This window comes from Cetorhinus maximus, chromosome 1, assembly GCF_964194155.1.
Source record: "Cetorhinus maximus chromosome 1, sCetMax3.hap1.1, whole genome shotgun sequence".
NCBI lineage: Eukaryota > Metazoa > Chordata > Chondrichthyes > Lamniformes > Cetorhinidae > Cetorhinus > Cetorhinus maximus.
Window position 1 is genome coordinate 146,537,899 of NC_135879.1, and position 19,902 is coordinate 146,557,800.

Here is a 19,902-nt window from a genome sequence, read left to right on the forward strand (position 1 = left end):
ATTAAGGGTAGAAAGCAGGACGAGCAAGGTACAGATAGCCCTGGTGGGGGTGGAGTGGGGGGAAGGGATCGAAATAGGCTAAAAGTTAGAGATAAAACAGTTATTGGAAATACATTTAAAAATAATGGAAATAGGTGGGAAAAGAAAAATCTATATAAATTATTGGAAAAAAGGGGGATCGGAAAGGGGCGGGGATGGAGGAGAGGTTCATGATCGAAAATTGTTGAACTCAATATTCAGTCCGGAAGGCTGTAAAGTGCCTAGTCGGAAGATGAGGCGCTGTTCTTCCAGTTTGCATTGAGCTTCACTGGAACAATGCAGCAAGCCAAGGACGGACATGTGGGCATGAGAGCAGGGTGGAGTGTTGAAATGGCAAGCGACAGGGAGGTCTAGGTCATGCTTGTGGACAGACCGAAGGTGTTCCGCAAAGCATTCACCCAGTCTGTGTTTGGTCTTTCCAATGTAGAGGAAACCGCATTGGGAGCAGCGAATGCAGTAGACTAAATTGAGGGAAGTGCAAGTGAAATGCTGCTTCACTTGAAAGGAGTGTTTGGGCCCTTGGACAGTGAGGAGAGGATTTATTAATTTTGCTTCCAATTTCCACCCCTCCATCATTTTCACATGGTCCATCTCTGACACTTCCCTTCCCTTCCTTGACCTCTCTGTCTCAATTTCTGGTGATAGACTGTCCACCAATAATCATTACAAGCCTACCGACTCCCGCAGCTACCTTGACTACAGCTCCTCACACCCCGCTTCCTGTAAGGACTCCATCCCATTGTCTCAGTTCCTTCGCCTCCGTCACATCTGTTTTGATGATGCCACATTCAAAAACAGTTCCTCTGACATGTCTTCCTTCTTCTTTAACCGACGTTTTCCACCCACGGTGGTTGACAGGGCCCTCAACCGTGTCCGGCCCATCTCCCGCGCATCCGCCCTCACACCTTCCTCTCCCTCCCAGAACCAAGATAGGGTCCCCCTTGTCCTCACTTATCACCCCACCAGCCTCTGTATTCAAAGGATCATCCTCCGCCATTTCCGCCAACTCCAGCATGATGCCACAACCAAATACTTCTTCCCTTCACCCCCCTTGGCGGCATTCCACACGGATCATTCCCTCCGGGACACCCTGGTCCACTCCTCCATCACCCCCTACACCTCAACCCCCTCCCACGGCACCTTCCCATGCAACCGCAGAAGGTGCAACACCTGCCCCTTTACTTCCCCTCTCCTCACCATCCAAGGGCCCAAACACTCCTTTCAAGTGAAGCAGCGTTTCACTTGCACTTCCCTCAATTTAGTCTACTGCATTCGCTGCTCCCAATGCGGTTTCCTCTACATTGGGGAGACCAAACGCAGACTGGGTGACCGCTTTGCGGAACACCTTCGGTCTGTCCGCAAGCATGACCCAGACCTCCTTGTCGCTTGCCATTTCAACACTCCACCTTGCTCTCATGCCCACATGTCCATCCTTGGCCTGCTGCAATGGAGGAACAGCACCTCATCTTCCGACTAGGCACTTTAAAGCCTTCCAGGCTGAATATTGAGTTCAACAATTTTAGATCATGAACTCTCTCCTTCATCCCCACCCCCTTTCCGATCCCCCTTTTTTCCAATAATTTATATAGATTTTTCTTTTCCCAACTATTTCCATTATTTTAAATGTACTTCCATCCATTGTTTTATCTCTACCTTTTAGCCTATTTCGATCCCTTCCCCCCACTCCACCCCCACCAGGGCTATCTGTACCTTGCTCGTCCTGCTTTCTACCCTTAATGTCACCTATTAGCACATTTCTTAGCTAATATCACCACCGTCAACACCTCTTTGTCCTTTTGTCTATGACATCTTTTGGCAAACTCCACCTATCACTGGCCCTCTATCCAGCTCTACTTGTCCCACCCCCCTTTAAACCAGCTTATATTTCACCTCTCTTCTATTTTTTCTTAGTTCTATTGAAGAGTTATACGGACTCGAAACGTTAACTGTGTTCCTCTCCGCAGATGCTGTCAGACTTGCTTTTTCCAGGTATTTTTATTTTTGTTTTTGTTTGTAATAAAGAGGGCAATAGCTTTCCAAAGCTGGCACAAAGTCACCATACTTACTTGGCCCACAGCCTCATTTGACCCCACTCCAAATAATTCAGATTAAGAAGTTCATATCAATGTTGTCTCCCCTTGGGAATCAACAGATCATGCAAAGGGGCAGCCAACTAGATTCCCATGCTCACCTTCCATTTCTGACCTTGGAGATTTCTTGCAGCCAGAAATTGCTTTAAGTTGCATGTCACCTTAAGAGTGACTGATCCTCAGATATCCCATCTGCACTAGTCATAGTACTCCCTCTACTCGTGAGGGAAAACAAGCTGACCTCACTCAGTTGCGTAAGTCCTGCTGGCCATTGTAATGTCACAAAACCCCAAAGGAGTGATACCTTCCAGGAACCTCTCCACCTAAGATCATTGAATTGGTCTTTAAATCTCCTGTGAAAAGGTCAGAACACTGATAGAAACATTACAATAATATCAATGTAAAGTAATTTAACAAAATCACTCAACAAAAACAAATGTTTTAAAATACTGGCATTACATTGTATTTGAGTGTCATCTAGTGGTGATAAATAAATTGTCGTCTCTATCGGCTTGTGAATACTGTGGCTGAAATACCATGGCTGTTCCAGCAGACTCCCATAAGAACTCCAAGAAAGGTTTTAAATAAAGCTGCAACTTGGATATGCCAGGCCCCAGCCTGCACTCTCAACAGGGCCACTGGGGTGTCAGAGTTGGTCTTGGAGGGAGGAAGGATCCTGACTGCTAGGAATCCCAACAGCCTTAGCCTCACACAAAAACAGGCATCTTCAGAGGACAGCAGGCCAAAAATGGGGATGTTTACTGACTCAGGAGATGGGTAGCCCAAATACAGGTGCAGAAATTTCCTTTCAAACTGCTTTATCAGTTCCCAGTACAGAGGGGGTCAACAGGTATGAGTTCCTCTTTCCTCCCGGATAGACACCATCCTCACCACAACCCCACAAAAACCCCCATCCTTGCTCATCACACACCCCACAGGTGCTTGACTTTTAGGGTTCATGGTTAGCTGAGACACATCTCTCATCATACACACACCAGCCATAGGTGCCTAAATTATGGCACCTCCCACTGACCCCTCAAATTCTGCCAGGGTCAGTGTTGGAAGTCCAGGAATTGTCTCTAAGAATTCCCACAGCTGTAGGCAGAGTGTATAGGGAGAAACCATTTTCATTTGTGGAAGATTCAAAAGTCTTCAGATAAGCTCTTGAAGAGAAAAAAAGTTTCAGGGCTATGGGAAAAGAACAGGGGAGAGGGACCAGTTGAATTGTTCTTGCAGAGGCCCAGCATAGAGACAGTGGGCTGAATGGCCCCCTTCGGTACTGTAAGCATTCTATGGTTCTTTCACTCATTGTTTCTGCTATTCTTGGAGTAAGAAAGCAGCAAGGAGCCATTCTTCTGGGTCTATCCTAATATTAGTAATGATGTAGCTATGAGATGATTAACTAGGAACTCAGAGTAAGTGCTCCATTATTCATTCATTAAAACATCCAGCAATTTCTAATGTCAGACTGATGTGCCTTGAGTTCCAATTCTCCGCAAACTGCTGGAAATTTATGTCACTCTGCTGTTAACCTTGAAGTCAATAAATTTACCTTTTCACCATAAGCTTCCCAATTGAAGTTAATCCCAGTATTACGAAATTGCTAGATTCACGATGGTAGTGATGGCAGCCTTCTTTCTCATGAGTTGAAAGTTGGCGCCATGGTGGTCAACTCTGTGTTAAGCATCCCCTGGTGTGGCTCAGGAGCCCCACTCTGGCATGGCAATCTCTGCCACATTTGCTGCAGAGGAAGACATCCTAGACATGACATTGCCTTTCTGATGCTAATGGTCAAAGCAAATTCTTTACAAGGGTGAAAGAGTCTGTCCATTCACCGATGAAGGTGTTCCTCAGTATGGAATGTAAGTGCAGCATCGTCAGCATATAGCAACCTTCCGATGAGGACTTGGCGCTCCTTTGCCTTGGATCTCAGGTGGGCAAGGCTGAGCAGCTTTCTATCAAGTCCGGTATTTAAGTAGACACCCTCTGTAGATGACATGAAGGCATATGACAGCAGCAAAGAGAAGAGCCAAAGAGTGTCGATGCCAGAACACAACCCTGTTTGACTCCACTGTGGGTCTCAAAGGGTTCCAATGTTGCCCCGTCATAGCTGACCTCACTCATCATGGTGTCATGGAAATAGATCACATTGTGCAGCTTCAGCAGGCAGACAATTTTCTCCCACAGGTTAAATAGACAGCCTCTGCTTACAAGGTCAGATACCTTGGTGAGATTGATGAAGGGAGTATGTAGTGGTCTCCTTTGTTCACGGCATTTCTCTTGTAGTTGCTGGATAAGAAGATCAGGTCAATTGCAGATCTTCCAGTTCTGAAACCACGCAGGGATTCGGGGTTCAGTCAGGATCTGCAGCCTGGCAAGGGCAACACGAGCAAATACTTTTCCCATGATATTCAGCAGGGAGATGCCTTGATGCAGTCGCTGTGGTCACCCTTGTTCTTGTACAGAATCACAAGCTTTGCATCATGAAAATCCTTTTACGATGTTAATACAAGTAATTCCTGCTGCAGACATTTAGTTAAAATTGAAGGACCCTGTTATGACTTATGATCCTGACATGAGCTTCAACCTAGGGGATCCAGAAGACAGCAATGAAGCGGTGGAGTGTCCTTCCAGTTAGTGAATTGTCCCTGGAAGCTTTTTAAACATTTCATCTGTCTTAGCAGCACTTTTGCATCAGTTTCTTGCCATCAATCATCAACAATAATTTTCAGAACAGAAAGCTGTTCTGACATTTACGAATGCAAATTAGATAGATTTCTTTCACAAAATAACATTTTGAGGTACAGTAATGAATAATTTGAGACATGATATAGTAAGTGTAGCAGGAGGAAAAAGATGAACTTGGACCTCTGTTTCCCCAAGCTCTTCACCACTGGGTTTTCCACATGTCACTGTCTTTTGTAGATCAGTTGCTAGAGATCAATAGGTTTGATTCGTACAACAGCTCATTGTGTTACATAACTGCTAGGATGGCATCAGGTGAAGTAGATAGATCTCTTCTCATCTTTTCACATCTAGCAATTCCTATGTCCCAATGAAAGTAGTGCAATGGTGTAACCACCGGGTGTTCTATTGTTCCTGATCCTGATGGACTTTGTTGGTTTGATACTTCATGAATCAAGAATGTAATGACATTGCAGACCTGTTCATTCAGTAACTTTTCAAGAACCAATACAATTCCCAAATCCAACTGAGTTACAATGTCCTCTTCTGCTTTTTAAAAAATGCTCTTATTTTTCCTTTCTGTCTTTTTTTCTCTCTTAATCCATTCTCTTTCTTCCCCTCTCTTTATTTTTCTTTTAGTCTATAATTTGACGACACCCTATTTCCTTCTCCATCATTTACTCTGGGCAGAGTTTTCTGCTTGTCAGGCAGGCGCAAGCCCGACCCAAACAAGCATAAAATGATGCACAATGACGTTGGGCAAGCGTCCCGAAGTCATCGCACACTTGCGCAATATTTAGGTTGGTGGGCGTGAGTGGGAGTCGGCAGCGCGCCCGCCGACAATTAACAGGCCTATTAAGGCCATTAAATATGTGACTGAATTAAATTTTTCACTGCCCATCCTTACGGTTGGCGGGCAGGCGAAAAGGCCAAGCAGTCTTTGGATTTTTTGCGAAACCTCATCCACGGATAGAGGGGGGGATAAGGTTTCGATCCATCATTAAAAAATAATAAAAATTTTTCAAACCATTTTCTAACATGTCCCTGCTCATGCAACAGTCACATGAGGGAACATGTTTTTAACATTTTAAATTATTTCTTTTTTATTTTTCAAAATCTTCATCTCCCGGAGGCAGCTCTGTGCCTCAGGGAGCTTTTCCTGCGTGCACCTGCGCAAAGTTCCTCGCTCGCCCTCCTCCCCACCCCCCCCCACACAGGCAGCGCTAAGCGCTGCAGCGCACATTTCACACGGGCTGATTGCGTGAAATCGCGATCGACGCCTGACTGCAAGCGGCGGGCAGCTTCCCGGACACTCCCACTCGCACCCGATGAGCCTTCCTTACAAGGGCAAAATCCTGGCCTCCGTTTCTTTCTCTATCCTGTCTTTCATTGTATTAGGGGGAAATTAAAAATGCTAAAAGAGAATACAGTAAGAATTTACTGAAAAACCCCTAAAATCTCCAGGCAAGCATGGCTGCTAAACATATTAAGAGTTGAAGATTACCAGATGAACATTGCACAGCCTTGAAAGTCAGACTGGAGACATAAGTATGACATAAATTAGGTTAAGTGTACTCCTCTCTCAGATGGGGAAGGGGCAGATGGTTTTAGCTTAGATATGGGAAGATGAGCAATGGACAAAGAGGGGGCTTTGATGAAACACAAACAGTCTTGAGTTGTAAGAACCAAGGTCATTGTGTACGTGTTTGAATTCTGATTGGATAATATAATTATGTATACATCCTTTAGAATAATTGGTTAGCAAAATCACATGTTTATGTACTCAATAGGATAAAATTAATATGGAACTGATGTGTCGGTTACCGATTGGATGTATTCAAAAGTACTCAGATGTGTTATGATAAGAAAAGGTACAAAAGTAATGAAATGTAATCAATCTGGGAGCTGGGTCTTCATCCTTAGGAATGATTGCGGCTCCCTTGCATATTCTTGAATAAAACTGGTTAAAAGGAAGCCTGAGTCTCTGTGGTCATTGCGGCATCGGAGAGTGTAACATCTCCTCTTCAATTGGTTAAGAAGATGAGTCATTGGGAACAATGTCCATGAGGTCCCAATTGTAATGTTAGCATCACTGCACCATTATCCTATTGACATTCCAGCAGTTTATGGCACAAGTATAGTAGAATGAGCATAAAAGTCTAATAACTATCATTCACCTCAAGATTTGTCATTTCTGACCCAATTGTATAACATTTTATTGAATTAAAATTTTACAGTACCTCATTAAATCAGTGACTGCACTATAGCGCTGCTGGAGAAATCTGGCCAATATAGATTCAAAATCCTGAGAATTGAAAATAAAGAATGATGAAAGAGGGGTATTTAGTAAATGTTAATATGGTTTAACTTCTATTCGTACTATTAATCTCATTCGTTGTCTTATGGACTAGCTGTGGTCCTTTATGATTCTTAATGCGGTCTGTTTGGTTGTTGTTTACTTTTCTTTGATTGTTCACTTTTGGCTGTTATTTGCAATTCTACATCATGGTGTCTTAATGTGCTTTGATAATAGATTCAAATGTGCTGCATTTAGAGAATCTCACAAATCTAAAGTGGAAATTGTACAAATATAGTAAGCTATTAGTATCAATGACCAATCAAGCAAATCCAAGCATCACTTTCATCAGATTGAAAACTAGATCTGCCACACCTTCTTTGGAATTTGAAATCCAGAGTAAGCAAGTATAAGAAGATGGCCCCCGCGTTACAGGATGGTTTTGTGGCAGTGATTATATGCCGCCAAGCTAGATTATCACTTTTCTAATGATTTGGCCAATCTGGAGTACAAGTTATTGGAATCATATGCTAAGGAAGGATTTCCATGGACCTTCTCCTGTGCTGCCACCTCAATTTTATCAAAAGCGTGTCCCAAATCCTGTTTCAGTACATAGACGGAATTTCCATTGTATTTCCACCAACGTTATGGCCATGGAGCAGGTAAAGCTCAGAGAATTGTTATCCTTTATGTATCTACATAAATAGAATGGGAAAATATTTTCTTGTAATCCTGCACCTCCGACGTTAGCTATTTATTGTTTTTCATGGCATTCTTACTGAAGGATTACTATTTGCAAGATCATTGGTGCATGTTTAATTGAGAAATAATTTGTAGTTGGCACTGAAAAATTCCACAGTCATTATACCTTATAAAAATAGACGCTGTGGATAACACACAGGTTTCTTTAAAGACTGGTGTGTGTGTTATTTTTAGTCAGTAATTATTTACGTTTGTTGTTAGAGGTCTCCAAGAAACCAGAACATATCTCCTGTCTAATGAGCTGCAAGAACATCAGATATCTTTATGGTCAGCTTCAGGTATGGAGTATATTTTTAGTTGCAAATGCTTCAATAGCTCAATAAGATTGGATACTGACAGTGATATAATGTTTTTACATCGTTGCCAGGCCTTGGTAACTATAGCTCACCAATTCTAGCACACACCTCCTTGTTTATCAGCAAGAGTTCTGCATTAGTCTTGCATAAAATAGTAGCAGGCCGTTTTGTGTTGGTTAAAAGTGCAGCATCCTGAAAAATAAAAAATTTACAAAAGGCCTAAACCTTCAGCTATGACATTGATAAGTTTTAAAATGTTCTTGTTTTTAACAAAAAACACAACAGGTCGAGTATCCTTTATCTGTAAATCCAGAAACTGAACATATCCAAAAACCTCAATGTTTTTGGACCTCATCGACCTTTAGTGGGGGAAGTCTGTGACCCAAGCTGACACAAACCTTGCAAATCACACCCAACCTTTCTTTTCAGTTGTACATCTTAATTTTCTAGCCACTTTATTTACTTTAGACACTAGCTAGCCTAGGTTTAAGCCATTGTGATGTAAATAGGCCTTGGCACACACAGTGTCCGAAAACCAAAATTTTCTGAAATCCAAAATGCAATCAGCCCCGAGAGTTTCGGATAAAGGGTACTCGACCTGCAGTTGATTTTTCCATGGTAATGCACGTAGAGATTCAAGACAAAGCAAGGAATTTCATTCTTCCCCAGAGACGGGCAGGGGGGGCAGGGGGGGGCTGTTTAATTTGGCAGGAACATGCAGGGTGGACACCCCATCACCTTCTCAACTCACCCCGATTAAGACCATGGCGGGAAGGTTCAAGGATTATCTTTCCACTTAAGGGCCACTTAAGGGCCTCATCCCACCACTACTGCTTTTTGACCTGGTAAATCCTGGCAGGTGCCTGTGTGTCCAGGAGGTGTGCCCCTTTTACTTGGTCAGCCCATGTCCAACTGAGATACCCGCCAGAGGTATGGGCAGCCCACATATAAAGACCCCTGCCTGCTCTAAATACATTCCCCCTCCCCCAACTTGCTGGGGTAGACAGGGAGGCCCTGACAAACCCAGCCCATTAACCTTACTCCTGGGGCTCCAACAATAATCCTCTGCTCACGCCTACTGCAGTGCCAACAGTGGCCACCACTCCCAGTGGTGCTGCAAGTGCTGGAGAGTACTGCCAGTGCTGCCTCTGATTGGCCAACAGCTCTTGGGGTGGGAAAATCCTCCTGTGGCCAGCAAGGATTCCAACTCTGACCAGGAAAGTGCCTTAGTGGCACTAAATTAGGTCAGGGGTGCGGAATAGCTGTGGCAGGATTGCCACTAGCTCTCCAGCCGATGAATGGGCTCACTGCCACAAGCATTAACTTCCACCCAAAGTGTAAACTTCACCTCAAGCGGGATTAGAGGTCAAAGAATAATTGGACCAGACAATGCAGAAATAACACAGGGTCCATTATAAATTCATGTATTTTGCCCTTTTTAATGTTCCTTTTATAAATTCCTATTCCACATTTATAATGGAAACTACCCATTTCAAGTTTTCCCATTGTAATTGCATACTCATTATAAATTTTACATTAATGAAGCTTATGGTTTTGCAAAATTATTCGAAGCAAAGCCCCTGAGTGTTAGAAGTTAAAGAACAATATCCTAGTAGTACAACTAACAAACACGTTTTGCTGCATTTTGGCAAGATATTTATGTTGTACATGCTTAGTTAGCAAATCCAAGTTTAGAGCAAAAATACCAAGTCTAAGCACTGAGGTCTTCAACTAAGACCTTTAATTAAACATTAAAATACACAAAATAAATGTAAGTTAATGTCATCAATTTATTTTAAATATGTACTTCCTTGACTTTTACAATTTGTTTGGCCTTTATTTTGGATTAATTCCAATTACTGAAGAACAGTTGTGTGAAAATACCTTCAGAAAACCTTCACACTGACTTGGTAGAGCTTAGTGACCAGATTGTGCAATTGAGTAGTACGTTTACACAGGCAAGATCTATTATAAGTGTGAACTTTTAAATTTATAGTGAGAAAGAATTGGCACAGAAAGTGTGACAAAAACATGGCAATAGAAGTAGTGCAGACATACCATTTTTCATAAGACACAGGTAGGTGTTCAGCGCAAAGAATCTTACCCCAAACAAATCGCCCTCCTGAATTTCATTCAGAACTTCAGTGAGGTGATTTTGATTTTCTGAACAGCTATCACTCGATGTAGCGACTAGTTTACCAGTGAGTACAAAATAGCAAGCTTCAGGATGGTGGCCTTTACGCACTACCATTGTTTTGGCTTCATATCTAAAGAGAATAGAAAGCATTTGTTGAATACTTCAATTACATGTTTGAGTCTCAGCCCCTTTGCCTCTCCAAGAATAGGTTGGAAACAATAAAGAAAAACATAGCATTTTACTGTGTCTATAGACACTAAAATAAACCTGGAGAAGAATTTTCGGGTTGGCGAGCGGGGGCGGGGCCTGCTTGCCGAAGCATAAAATGACGCACGGTGATATCGGGCGGGAGTCCCAATGTCACCGCACGTCATTTAGATTTTCAGTGCGTCGGGCGCACAGACGAGTCAGCTGCATGCCCACCAAACTGTCAAAGGCCTATTAAGGCCATTAAGAAAGTAATTAAAGTGGTTAAGAATGCTGCCCGTCCAACCTTAAGGTTGGCGGGCAGGCAAAGAGCCCAGGCGATCTTCACATTTTTCATGAAACCTCATTCATGGGCGGGATGAGGTTCCATGAAGGGTTTAGTAATTAAATTAAAAAATTTCAAACATTTGATAAACATGTCCCAGCTCATGTGATGCTGTCATATGAGGGGACATGTCTAAATAATTTTTCTCTGTCCTTAATAAAAACTTTCATTCCAAACTTAATCTCCCTGAAGCAGCCCCAACTCAGGGAATCCCGCCCCCCCCCCCCCCCCACCACCCCCACCACCCCCCCACCCCCCCCACCCCACCCGCCGCCACCCACACAGGGAGCGCTCAGACTTCTAGGTGTGCGTCATGCTGGGCGGGCCTTAATTGGCCCACCTACGTAAAATGGTGGCGCTGCTCCGATCGGGGGCGCCATTCAGGTTCGCGTCCACCCCCGCCTAGCCCCGCATAACCCGCCGACGGGGGAAATTTCCACCCCTGCAATTTGACCAGTCTCATGATTTAGCCAACATCAAATAGCCCAACCCACTTAAACCCTCAGCAGGGCATAATTCATTCTAAAACTCCATCAGATAAAGGAAACTATAAACGTCAGTGGGAGGGAGATGGTGACTAAAGTACATACAGGCCATGATGTAGTACAGAAGCATGGTTCTGACATTGATGGTTTGCCAAATGCATAGATTTTTCCAGCCATAACCCCTTTACTACCATCTGCAATAAATCAAGATATTCTAATGAAGGAAAGCCATAAAATAGATGGAGGAAGAGGGTCCAAGACCTTGTGTGTTTACGCCAGTATTATTACTCAACCTTTCATAATAATAATATGACCATATATATGTGGCAAAGATGTTACAGTTATGTATAGTGGAACATTAAGGACAGTTTATGACTACAATCTGGAAGCTGTGATTGGATTATAGATTTGAAATTGCTCCACAGCTATCAGTCATCCTCTGGTGCCTCACTCAAATGGTCAATATTTAGCATAACTGTGGGTGCGAATATTGGCAATCTATTCAACTTTGTTTAGGGGATTGGGCAACAGCTAAGACTATCTACACCAAGTTTCAAATTGGGTTCATTGGATGGCCATCAGGAGTGGGAGCCTGGCCACCTCACCCTCCCAAGCCAGTTGTAGCACTTTACTGAAACCCTGAATGATGTTAGCTAATTTATCCCAAACATAGCTGGAACTCTCCTAGTCACTATGGCTGAGCTAGTGGATAAAATCCCTCAGCCATCAGAGGGACAATTGACAATTCTGAGATCATTGTTGCAGATTTTTTGACAAATAATTTGCAGGTAATTAGTAGGAAATTCTCCGCTCCTTAAGCTTGTTGAAAGCCTCATCATAGAATGCCAACTGGTCACATGTCATTCTTGGCTGTTATACCCATTTTTAAACTTCGCTCTCACAAAAAAATTGATAACAAAGGAGTAAATACATCATTAAAATTGATAAATACATTATTAAATATGTTCTGTTGTGTCTCTACAAACTTGCCACTTACTGTTGATAGACTGCAGCTTGGCAAACCTCCAATTGCACAATGTGGGGCATGACTTGAAATGCTTGATTCTTACGTAGAAGCGATTGTATCTTCAATCCAAATGATGTAAAAAATAAGTCATATTTTGATTACATTGTGCAATGTTATACTTACATTGTACCATCTCATTAACACTATGATATATGCAATTGATACTATTTATGACAATTCTTTTTTCCTTCCCTTTTTCAATTTCTTATCGCTTTCTCTAGTGAAGGTGGTTGAAGGGGGACCTTCAGCCAGAATTGTTTTTCAGTAAAACCCTCTGAGTTAGAAAGTAGGGTCTTTGTGAATATACTTCTGATTTTACTGCAGAATGGCAAAGGTATGGGGTGACCAATCCGCTGGCAGCCCAAGTAGTGACCCAAAAACTTCATAAGCTAATTATGTGGCATTAGGGTTCCCATTTGGGGTGAATTTTCCATTCTGGAGACTAAGTCCAGAGACGGCGGGGGAAAGTCAGTGTGATTCCCACTGGGCAGCGGGGCAGGTGAACAGACATGATCTTCTGCTTTCAGCTCATTAATTATGCATCCACGTGGAGCTCAGTGAATCTTGTGGTGAGGGGAGGGTGGGGTGCAGGAATTCACTCACACCGACAAACCCCCCCTGCCCCCCGCCCGCCATTACCTTATGGGGTCACCTTAAACCTGAACAGACACTAACTCACTGCAGGTCAGGAGATCCACATTACTCCTCCAGAGTCCTTGCAGCTGCAGCTCATACTGGAGAAGCTCACAGATGTGAGCAACCACATCCCGGGACATATGAGGGCACCCCAGCAATGCCTTTCGCTCATCTCTAGATAAGAGCGCCTCTGACAATACACCCATGGTTGGACCAAAGCTCACTGTTGCAGTGGTCCATGTTCACCAGCATCTTGACCTTATAGAGGCCCCGTTGCCTCTTGTTGCTCAGGCCCTTGCTCCTCATGGCCCTGTGCTGACTGGCAATGGACCCTCCTTCTCCTCATCTGAATAAGAGGCATTACCAAGACAGGGTTGCCTGCAGCCTGCATCATTGACGTCTCAGTGGATGTGTGAACAAATTGAAGTAATACTTTAAGTGAACATATCCTTTATAGGTTTCCCTCCATCTCAAAGCCAGAAGGCCAGTGCTATGTCCTTCACCTGGCCTCCATCTGACATCCCCACTCACCTCAACCCTTTCAGTTAAAGGAAATCCTGGAGGACCAGAGATGGGTGTTCCTCCCGTTCATACATGAATGCGTATGGAGACATTGCTCTTTGGCCAGAGTCATGAGAGCCATGTGGAAGAAGCCTCATGCGGACACTTTTCTATTTGTCTCCACCACCCTCTAGACTCTATAGAGCGACCATTGCCATGGCAGCATAGAAAGACTAGCCACATGATCCCTTGTCAGCCATGACCATTCATCGGGAGGTTGGAGGTTGAGTCATGAGTAGATTGCCCTCCACCAGCTGTGCCCCTTGGATACATCCACTCCCTCCCTCCCTTCATTCCTGCCTCTGACTGCAGCCAATGGAAAATGGCACAGAATGACCAACAGCTCCACACCTTGTTGGGATCTTGATGTTATGAGAATCATGAATTGGGAACAAACCTGCTGCTGTGTGGGCTTCACCATAAAGAGGAGAACACATTGACCATCTTTGACAGCCAGTTGTCTCATAATTATTAGGGTCTCCCTTTAGTCGGCCACTTGTGCTGACCTTGAATTCCACCCACCCAAAAGGACCCCCTTCCTACCTCCAAGAATCTCACTTCCTGACTGACTGTGTGGTCAAGGTCAGTTTTGAAAAATGCCACACATCACCTTTCAAACCCGCTCCACCACCTTCTACCCTCTCCCTGTTGCCCAGCAACTTCTCCCCATCACCATAAACCCACCCAATATCACCATTCCTCTCCCCTCCATCACCCTTGAACCTCCTCCCATTACCCTAGACCCTATCATGATTCACCTCCACATGCCTTTCCTCCCTGCACAGTTGGCACCCATTACCATCCCCATGCCAACCCTGACCCTCCCGTACCCAAGCCATCTGTCTTGACCCGCTCTGTGACCCAACCAATGAGACCCTCACCTATCAGACGCTCACCCTGGACCTGCCATACTATGGCAACCCACTCCTTCCTCTGACTGTGACTGTACCCTCCTATCACCAGTACCCTGAGGTCACCCCCCAGGACCCCACTGTCCTTGCCCTCTTAGACACTCCCCCCCATCCCATTTCCCTGGACACTCTTCCCCCACCCTTCCCCTGTAAGCCTGCCTTCCCCGACCAGCCTTTGCTCCACCCTTCCACCCTACCCACGTCCCCCTTCTGGCCTTTGCCTGTCTCCCTTGTCCAGCCTCGGTGCAGTGTTTGCCAGCTAACAGCACTTGATATGAATGAAGTTATGCGAGGTCCCCAAGAAGGAGAAAGCAACATCTATGGACCTCAAAGTCATGGAAGAGGTGAAATGTGCCAGGTGCACACCAGTTATATACGGTCAAAAAACTGGACATTCTAAATTCTTGCTCAGAATTCTCTGGCAGGGAAATTTAATTTGGAGGGTGAACTTAATTCCAGTGAGGTGGCATTTTAATAAGCATGCACGAGATGCTAATGCATGCAAATACAATCCCCGTAAGTGTTTTAGCCGGGAAGCTCAACTCACTTTTAACCCACCTTTAAAGTCAGGAGAACAAAATTCCAACTGTTTATTCTGCCGTTGGGAAACAGATCTTTTTGCCTCCCACCAAATTAAGTGCCCCTGCCCAACACGATTCCTGCAGCTGGCAGGAGCAGAAAATTCTGCCTTAGGAATCTGGGCTTACTCACTCAGCTTATACTCTCCTGTCTTTCCCCCTCTATCGACATTTAGCTGCTTTGTACTTGAATGTTAAACATTAAATTCACAATCTAATTGTGTCCTCGAAGAAATTACAGACTAGTCTTCTGACTCATGATTTCCTATGTTTTGCACTTCTTGAACACTGTTCACATTACTAAACTTCTTTTACCAAATGTGGAATCCCAGTAATAGCCTCTGTTACAGTTACAGACCTTTGCTCAATGTGGCACCCTCACCTCTGAAACAGTACATCGTGGTTTCAAACTCGACCCCAGACAGTTGAGCTCATAATCTAGGCTGACATTTCAGTGCAGTGTTGAGGGAGTACTGCACTGTTGGAATTGACATCCTTTGGATGAGACTAAAACAAAGCACCATCTGCCTTCTCGAGTGGATGTAAAGATCTCTTAACATTATTCAATGAAGAGTGCGGAAAATCTTCTGATATCCTGGCAATATTTCTCCCCAAGCCAACATTACTAACCACAGGTTATTTGGTCATTTATCTCATTGCTATTTGTGGGAGCTTTCTGTGCACAAATTGGCTGTTGCATTTCCCTAAATTATAGTAATTACTACATTACAAAAATAATTTATTGGACGTAAACTGATTTGGGATTTCATGAGGGTGTGAAATATGCAATATAAATTCTTTATTTTCTTTTGTAGGATTAGTGCCACTTCCTAATGTCTTGATGAGACATTAAACCGAGGTCCCCATCTGCCCTCTCAGGTGGCTGTAAGAGATCCCATAATGCTATTTGAAGAGAGGGGGAGTTCCCCCAGCATTCTAACACTTATCCTTCAATCAACATCGTGAGGCAGATTATCTGGCCATTATCTCATTGCTGTTCATGGAATCTTTCCATGAGCAAATTAGCTGTAGCATTTCCTACATTAAAACAGTGACTACACTTCCAAAAATACTTCATCTGCTGTAAAGCACCACCATACACCCTGAAGCCATGAAAGGTGCTTTATCAATGCAAGTTTGTGTTTTCTTTCTTCCACATTTATTTTGGCTTACCTTTTCCATTTTATTGTGCTGCACTATTGGCCCTGAGCCTATTGCCCTTCAGGAGGTCAACTTCAACAAAGGTTGTAACAAGAAGCCTTGTCAAAGCAACAGTTTTGAGAGTCTTTAAGGAGGAGAGGGATGTGTAGAGGAGAGGCAGAGAGGTTTAGTGAGGTAATTCCAGGGCATAGCTGCCAGTCGAGACAAAATGAGTGTGGGAAATGCAAAAGGCCAAATTTGGAGAAATGCAGAGTTCTAAGAGGGATATAGACTGGAGACCAAAAGAAGTAGGAGCAGAAGTAGGCCACTCGGTCCATCGAATCTGCTCCGCCATTCAATGAGATCATGGCTGATCTGATAATCCTCAACTCCACTTTCCTGCCTTTTCCCCATAACCCTTGATTCCCTTACTAATTAAAAATCTGTTTATCTCAGCCTTGAATATACTTAACAACCCAGCCTCTACAGCCCTCTGCAGTAAAGAATTTCACAGATTGACTATCCTCTGAGAGAAGAAATTCCTCCTCATCTCTGTTTTACATGGGTGCCCCCTTATTCTGAGATTATGCCCTCTGGTCTTAGACTCTCCCACAAGGAGAAACAATCTCTCAGCATCTACCCTGTCAAGCCCCCTAAGAATCTTGTATATTTCAATAAGGTTGCCTCTCATTCTTCTAAACTCCAATGAGTAGAGGCCCAACCTATTCAAACTCTCCTCATAAGAAAATCCCTCCATACCCAGGATCAACTTAATGAACCTTCTCTGGACTGCCTCCAATGCCAGTACATCTTTCGTTACATAAGGAGACCAAAACTGTTCACAATATTCTAGGTGTGGTCTAACCAGTGCCTTCTTTGGTTTTAGCAAGACTCCCTATTGTTATACTCCATTCCTTTTGAAATAAAGGCCAACATTCCGTTTGCCTTCCCTATTACCCGTTGAATTTGTATGTTAACCTTTTGGGATTCATGCAGAAGGACTCCCAAATCCCTCTGTGCTGCAGCCTTCTGCAGTCTTTCTCCATTTAAATAATATTCAGCTCCTCTATTCTTCCTGCCAAAGTGCATAACCTCACACTGTCCCACATTATATTCCATCTGCCAAGTTTTTACCCACTCACTTAACCTGTCTATATCTCTCTGTAGACTCCTTGTGTCATCACCACTTGCCTTCCCACCTATTTTTGTGTCATCCTCAAATTTGCCGATAGTACATTCATTTCCCTTATCATGTCATTAATATATATTGTAACTAATTGAGGCCCCAGCGCTGATCCCTGTGGCACTCCACTAGTTACAGGTTGCCATCCCAAAAATGAAAATGCCTCCCTTATCCCAACTCTCTGTCTTCTATTAGTTAGCCAATCCTCTATCCATGCTAATATACTACCGCCAACACCATGGGTTCTTCTCTTATTAAGTAGCTTATGTGTGGTGCCTTATGGAATGCCTTTTTGAAATACAGATGTATTACATCTACGGGTTTCCCTTTATCCACCCTGCTTGTTACCTCCTCAAAGAATTCTAATAAATTTGTTAGGCATTATTTCACCTTCATGAAGCCATGCTGACTCTGCTTGATTGGATTATGTATTGCTAAATGCTCTGCTATTACATTCTTTATAATAGACTCCAACACTTTCCCAATGACAAATGTTAAGCTAACTGTTCTATAGTTACCTGTTTTTTGTCCCCCTCCCTTTTTGAATAAGGGTGTTACATTGGTCGTTCTCCATTCCTCTGGGACTTTTCAGAATCTCAGGACTCTTGGAAGATTACTACCAGTGTGTCCACTATCTCTGTAGCTACTTTCTTTAATATCCTAGGATATTACCCATCAGGACCAGGGGGCTTATCAGCCTTTAGCCCCAATAGTTTCCCTCATAGTTTTTCTCTGTGATAGTTGTTATATTTATTTCCTCCCCCCCCACCAACTTTTGCCCCTTGATTATTCAGTATTTTTGGAATGCTCTTAGTATCTTCTACTATGAAGACTGAAGCAAAGTATTTATTCAACTCATCTGCCATTTCCTGGTTCCGCATTATCATTTCCCCAGCCTCATTCTCTAAGGTGCCTGTGTTCACTTTGGCCTCTTTATTCCTTTTTATATGTTTAAAGAAGCTCTCACTGTCTGTTTTTATATTATTTGTTGGTTTACCCTCAAAGTTTACTTTCTCCCTCTTTTTTTTGGTATTCCTTTGATGGTTTTTAAAACTTTCCCAATCCTCTGGATTACCATTAATCTTTGCCGCATTGTATGATTTTTCTTTCAATTTGATACTGTCCTTAACTTGCTTGGTTAACCATGGTTGGTTTATCCCCTTCCTTGAATCTTTCTTCCTCATTGGGATATATCTTTGTTGTGAGTCATGAACTATTTTCTCAAACGCCTGCCGTTGTGCATCAACCGTTTTTTCTGCTAAACTGCTTTCCCAGTCCACTCCAGCCAACTCTGCCCTCATTCCATTGTAATTACCATTATTTAAGTTTAACACAGCTGTTTCTGACCCAAGTTTCTCACTCTCAAACTGAATGCTAAATTCTACCATATTATGGTCACTGTTTCCTAGGGGATCCTTTACTCTGAGATCATTTATTAAACCTGCCTCATTCCACATTACCAGATCCAAAATAGTCTGATCCTTGTTTGGATTCAAACATATTGTTCTTGGAAACTGTCCCGAATACACCCTATGAATTCTTGCTCATGTCTACCTTTGCCAATTTGATTTTCCCAATCTACAAGAAGATTAAAGTCACCCATGATTAGTGTACTGCCTTTTTTACATGCCCTCATTATCTCCTGATTTAGTCACTCTGTCCTACTGGATAGCTACTGTCAGGGGGCCTATAGACCATTCCCACCAGTGTCTTCTTCCCTTTGTTATTTCCTACCTCCATCCATATGGATTCTACATCTTCCGATCTAAGATCATTTCTTGCTATCGTATTTATTCCATCTCATACTAACAAAGCTACCTCACCACCCTTTCCTTCCTACCTGTCCTTTCGAAAAGTCACATAACCCTGAATATTTAGTTCCCAGCTTTGATCTCCTCATAACCATGTCTCTGTTGTGGCTGTAAGGTCATATCCATTAACCTCTATTTGTGCCGTTAATTCATTTATTTTGTTCCGAATACTACGTGCATTTAAGTAAAGAGCCATTAATTTTGCCTTTTTACCATTTTTTCCCCTTTTGGCCCTATTTGCTGCTTTTTTTATGTTTGTACACTTTGTCTCTTCCTGTCACACTCTGGCTATCATTAACTAAACAGCTGCCCTGCAATGCTGCCATATCCTTTTGCTTTGTAAGCCTATGTACCCCCTTTCCAGAACCCTCCCCCCCTCTATTTAGTTTAAATCCCTCTAGTTATTTGATTCAGCAGGACACTGGTCCCAGCATGGTTCAAGTGAAGCCTGTCCCACTGGAAAAGCTCCCTTCTACCCCAGCACTGGTGCCAGTGCCCCATGAACTGAAACTCATTCCTCCCACACCAATCTCTGAGCCATGCATTTAACTCCTTGACTTTATTTAGCCTATGCCAATTTGCCCGTGGCTCAGATAGTAATCCTGAGATTATTACCTTGGAGGTTCTGCTTTTTAATTTAGCTCATAACTGTTCAAACTCTTTCAGCTGAACCTCCTTCCTAATCCTATCAATGTCGTTGGTACCAACATGGACGACGACAACTGGATCCCTC

The 19,902-nt window shown here is 43.3% G+C and overlaps 1 protein-coding gene across 1 annotated transcript in view; it reads right to left on the reverse strand.

Moving 5' to 3' along the window:
- Positions 1-8,249: 8,249 nt before the first annotated feature.
- Positions 8,250-19,902, reverse strand: part of LOC144697813 (uncharacterized) — a 55,087-nt gene continuing 43,434 nt past the window's right edge. Inside the window, exons 5-7 of the mRNA XM_078570067.1 lie at positions 12,320-12,408; positions 10,273-10,435; positions 8,250-8,360 (exon numbers count right to left, since the gene is read on the reverse strand). Of these exons, the coding sequence (XP_078426193.1) occupies positions 8,250-8,360; positions 10,273-10,435; positions 12,320-12,408 (363 nt within the window). The remainder of the gene's footprint in view (positions 8,361-10,272; positions 10,436-12,319; positions 12,409-19,902) is intronic.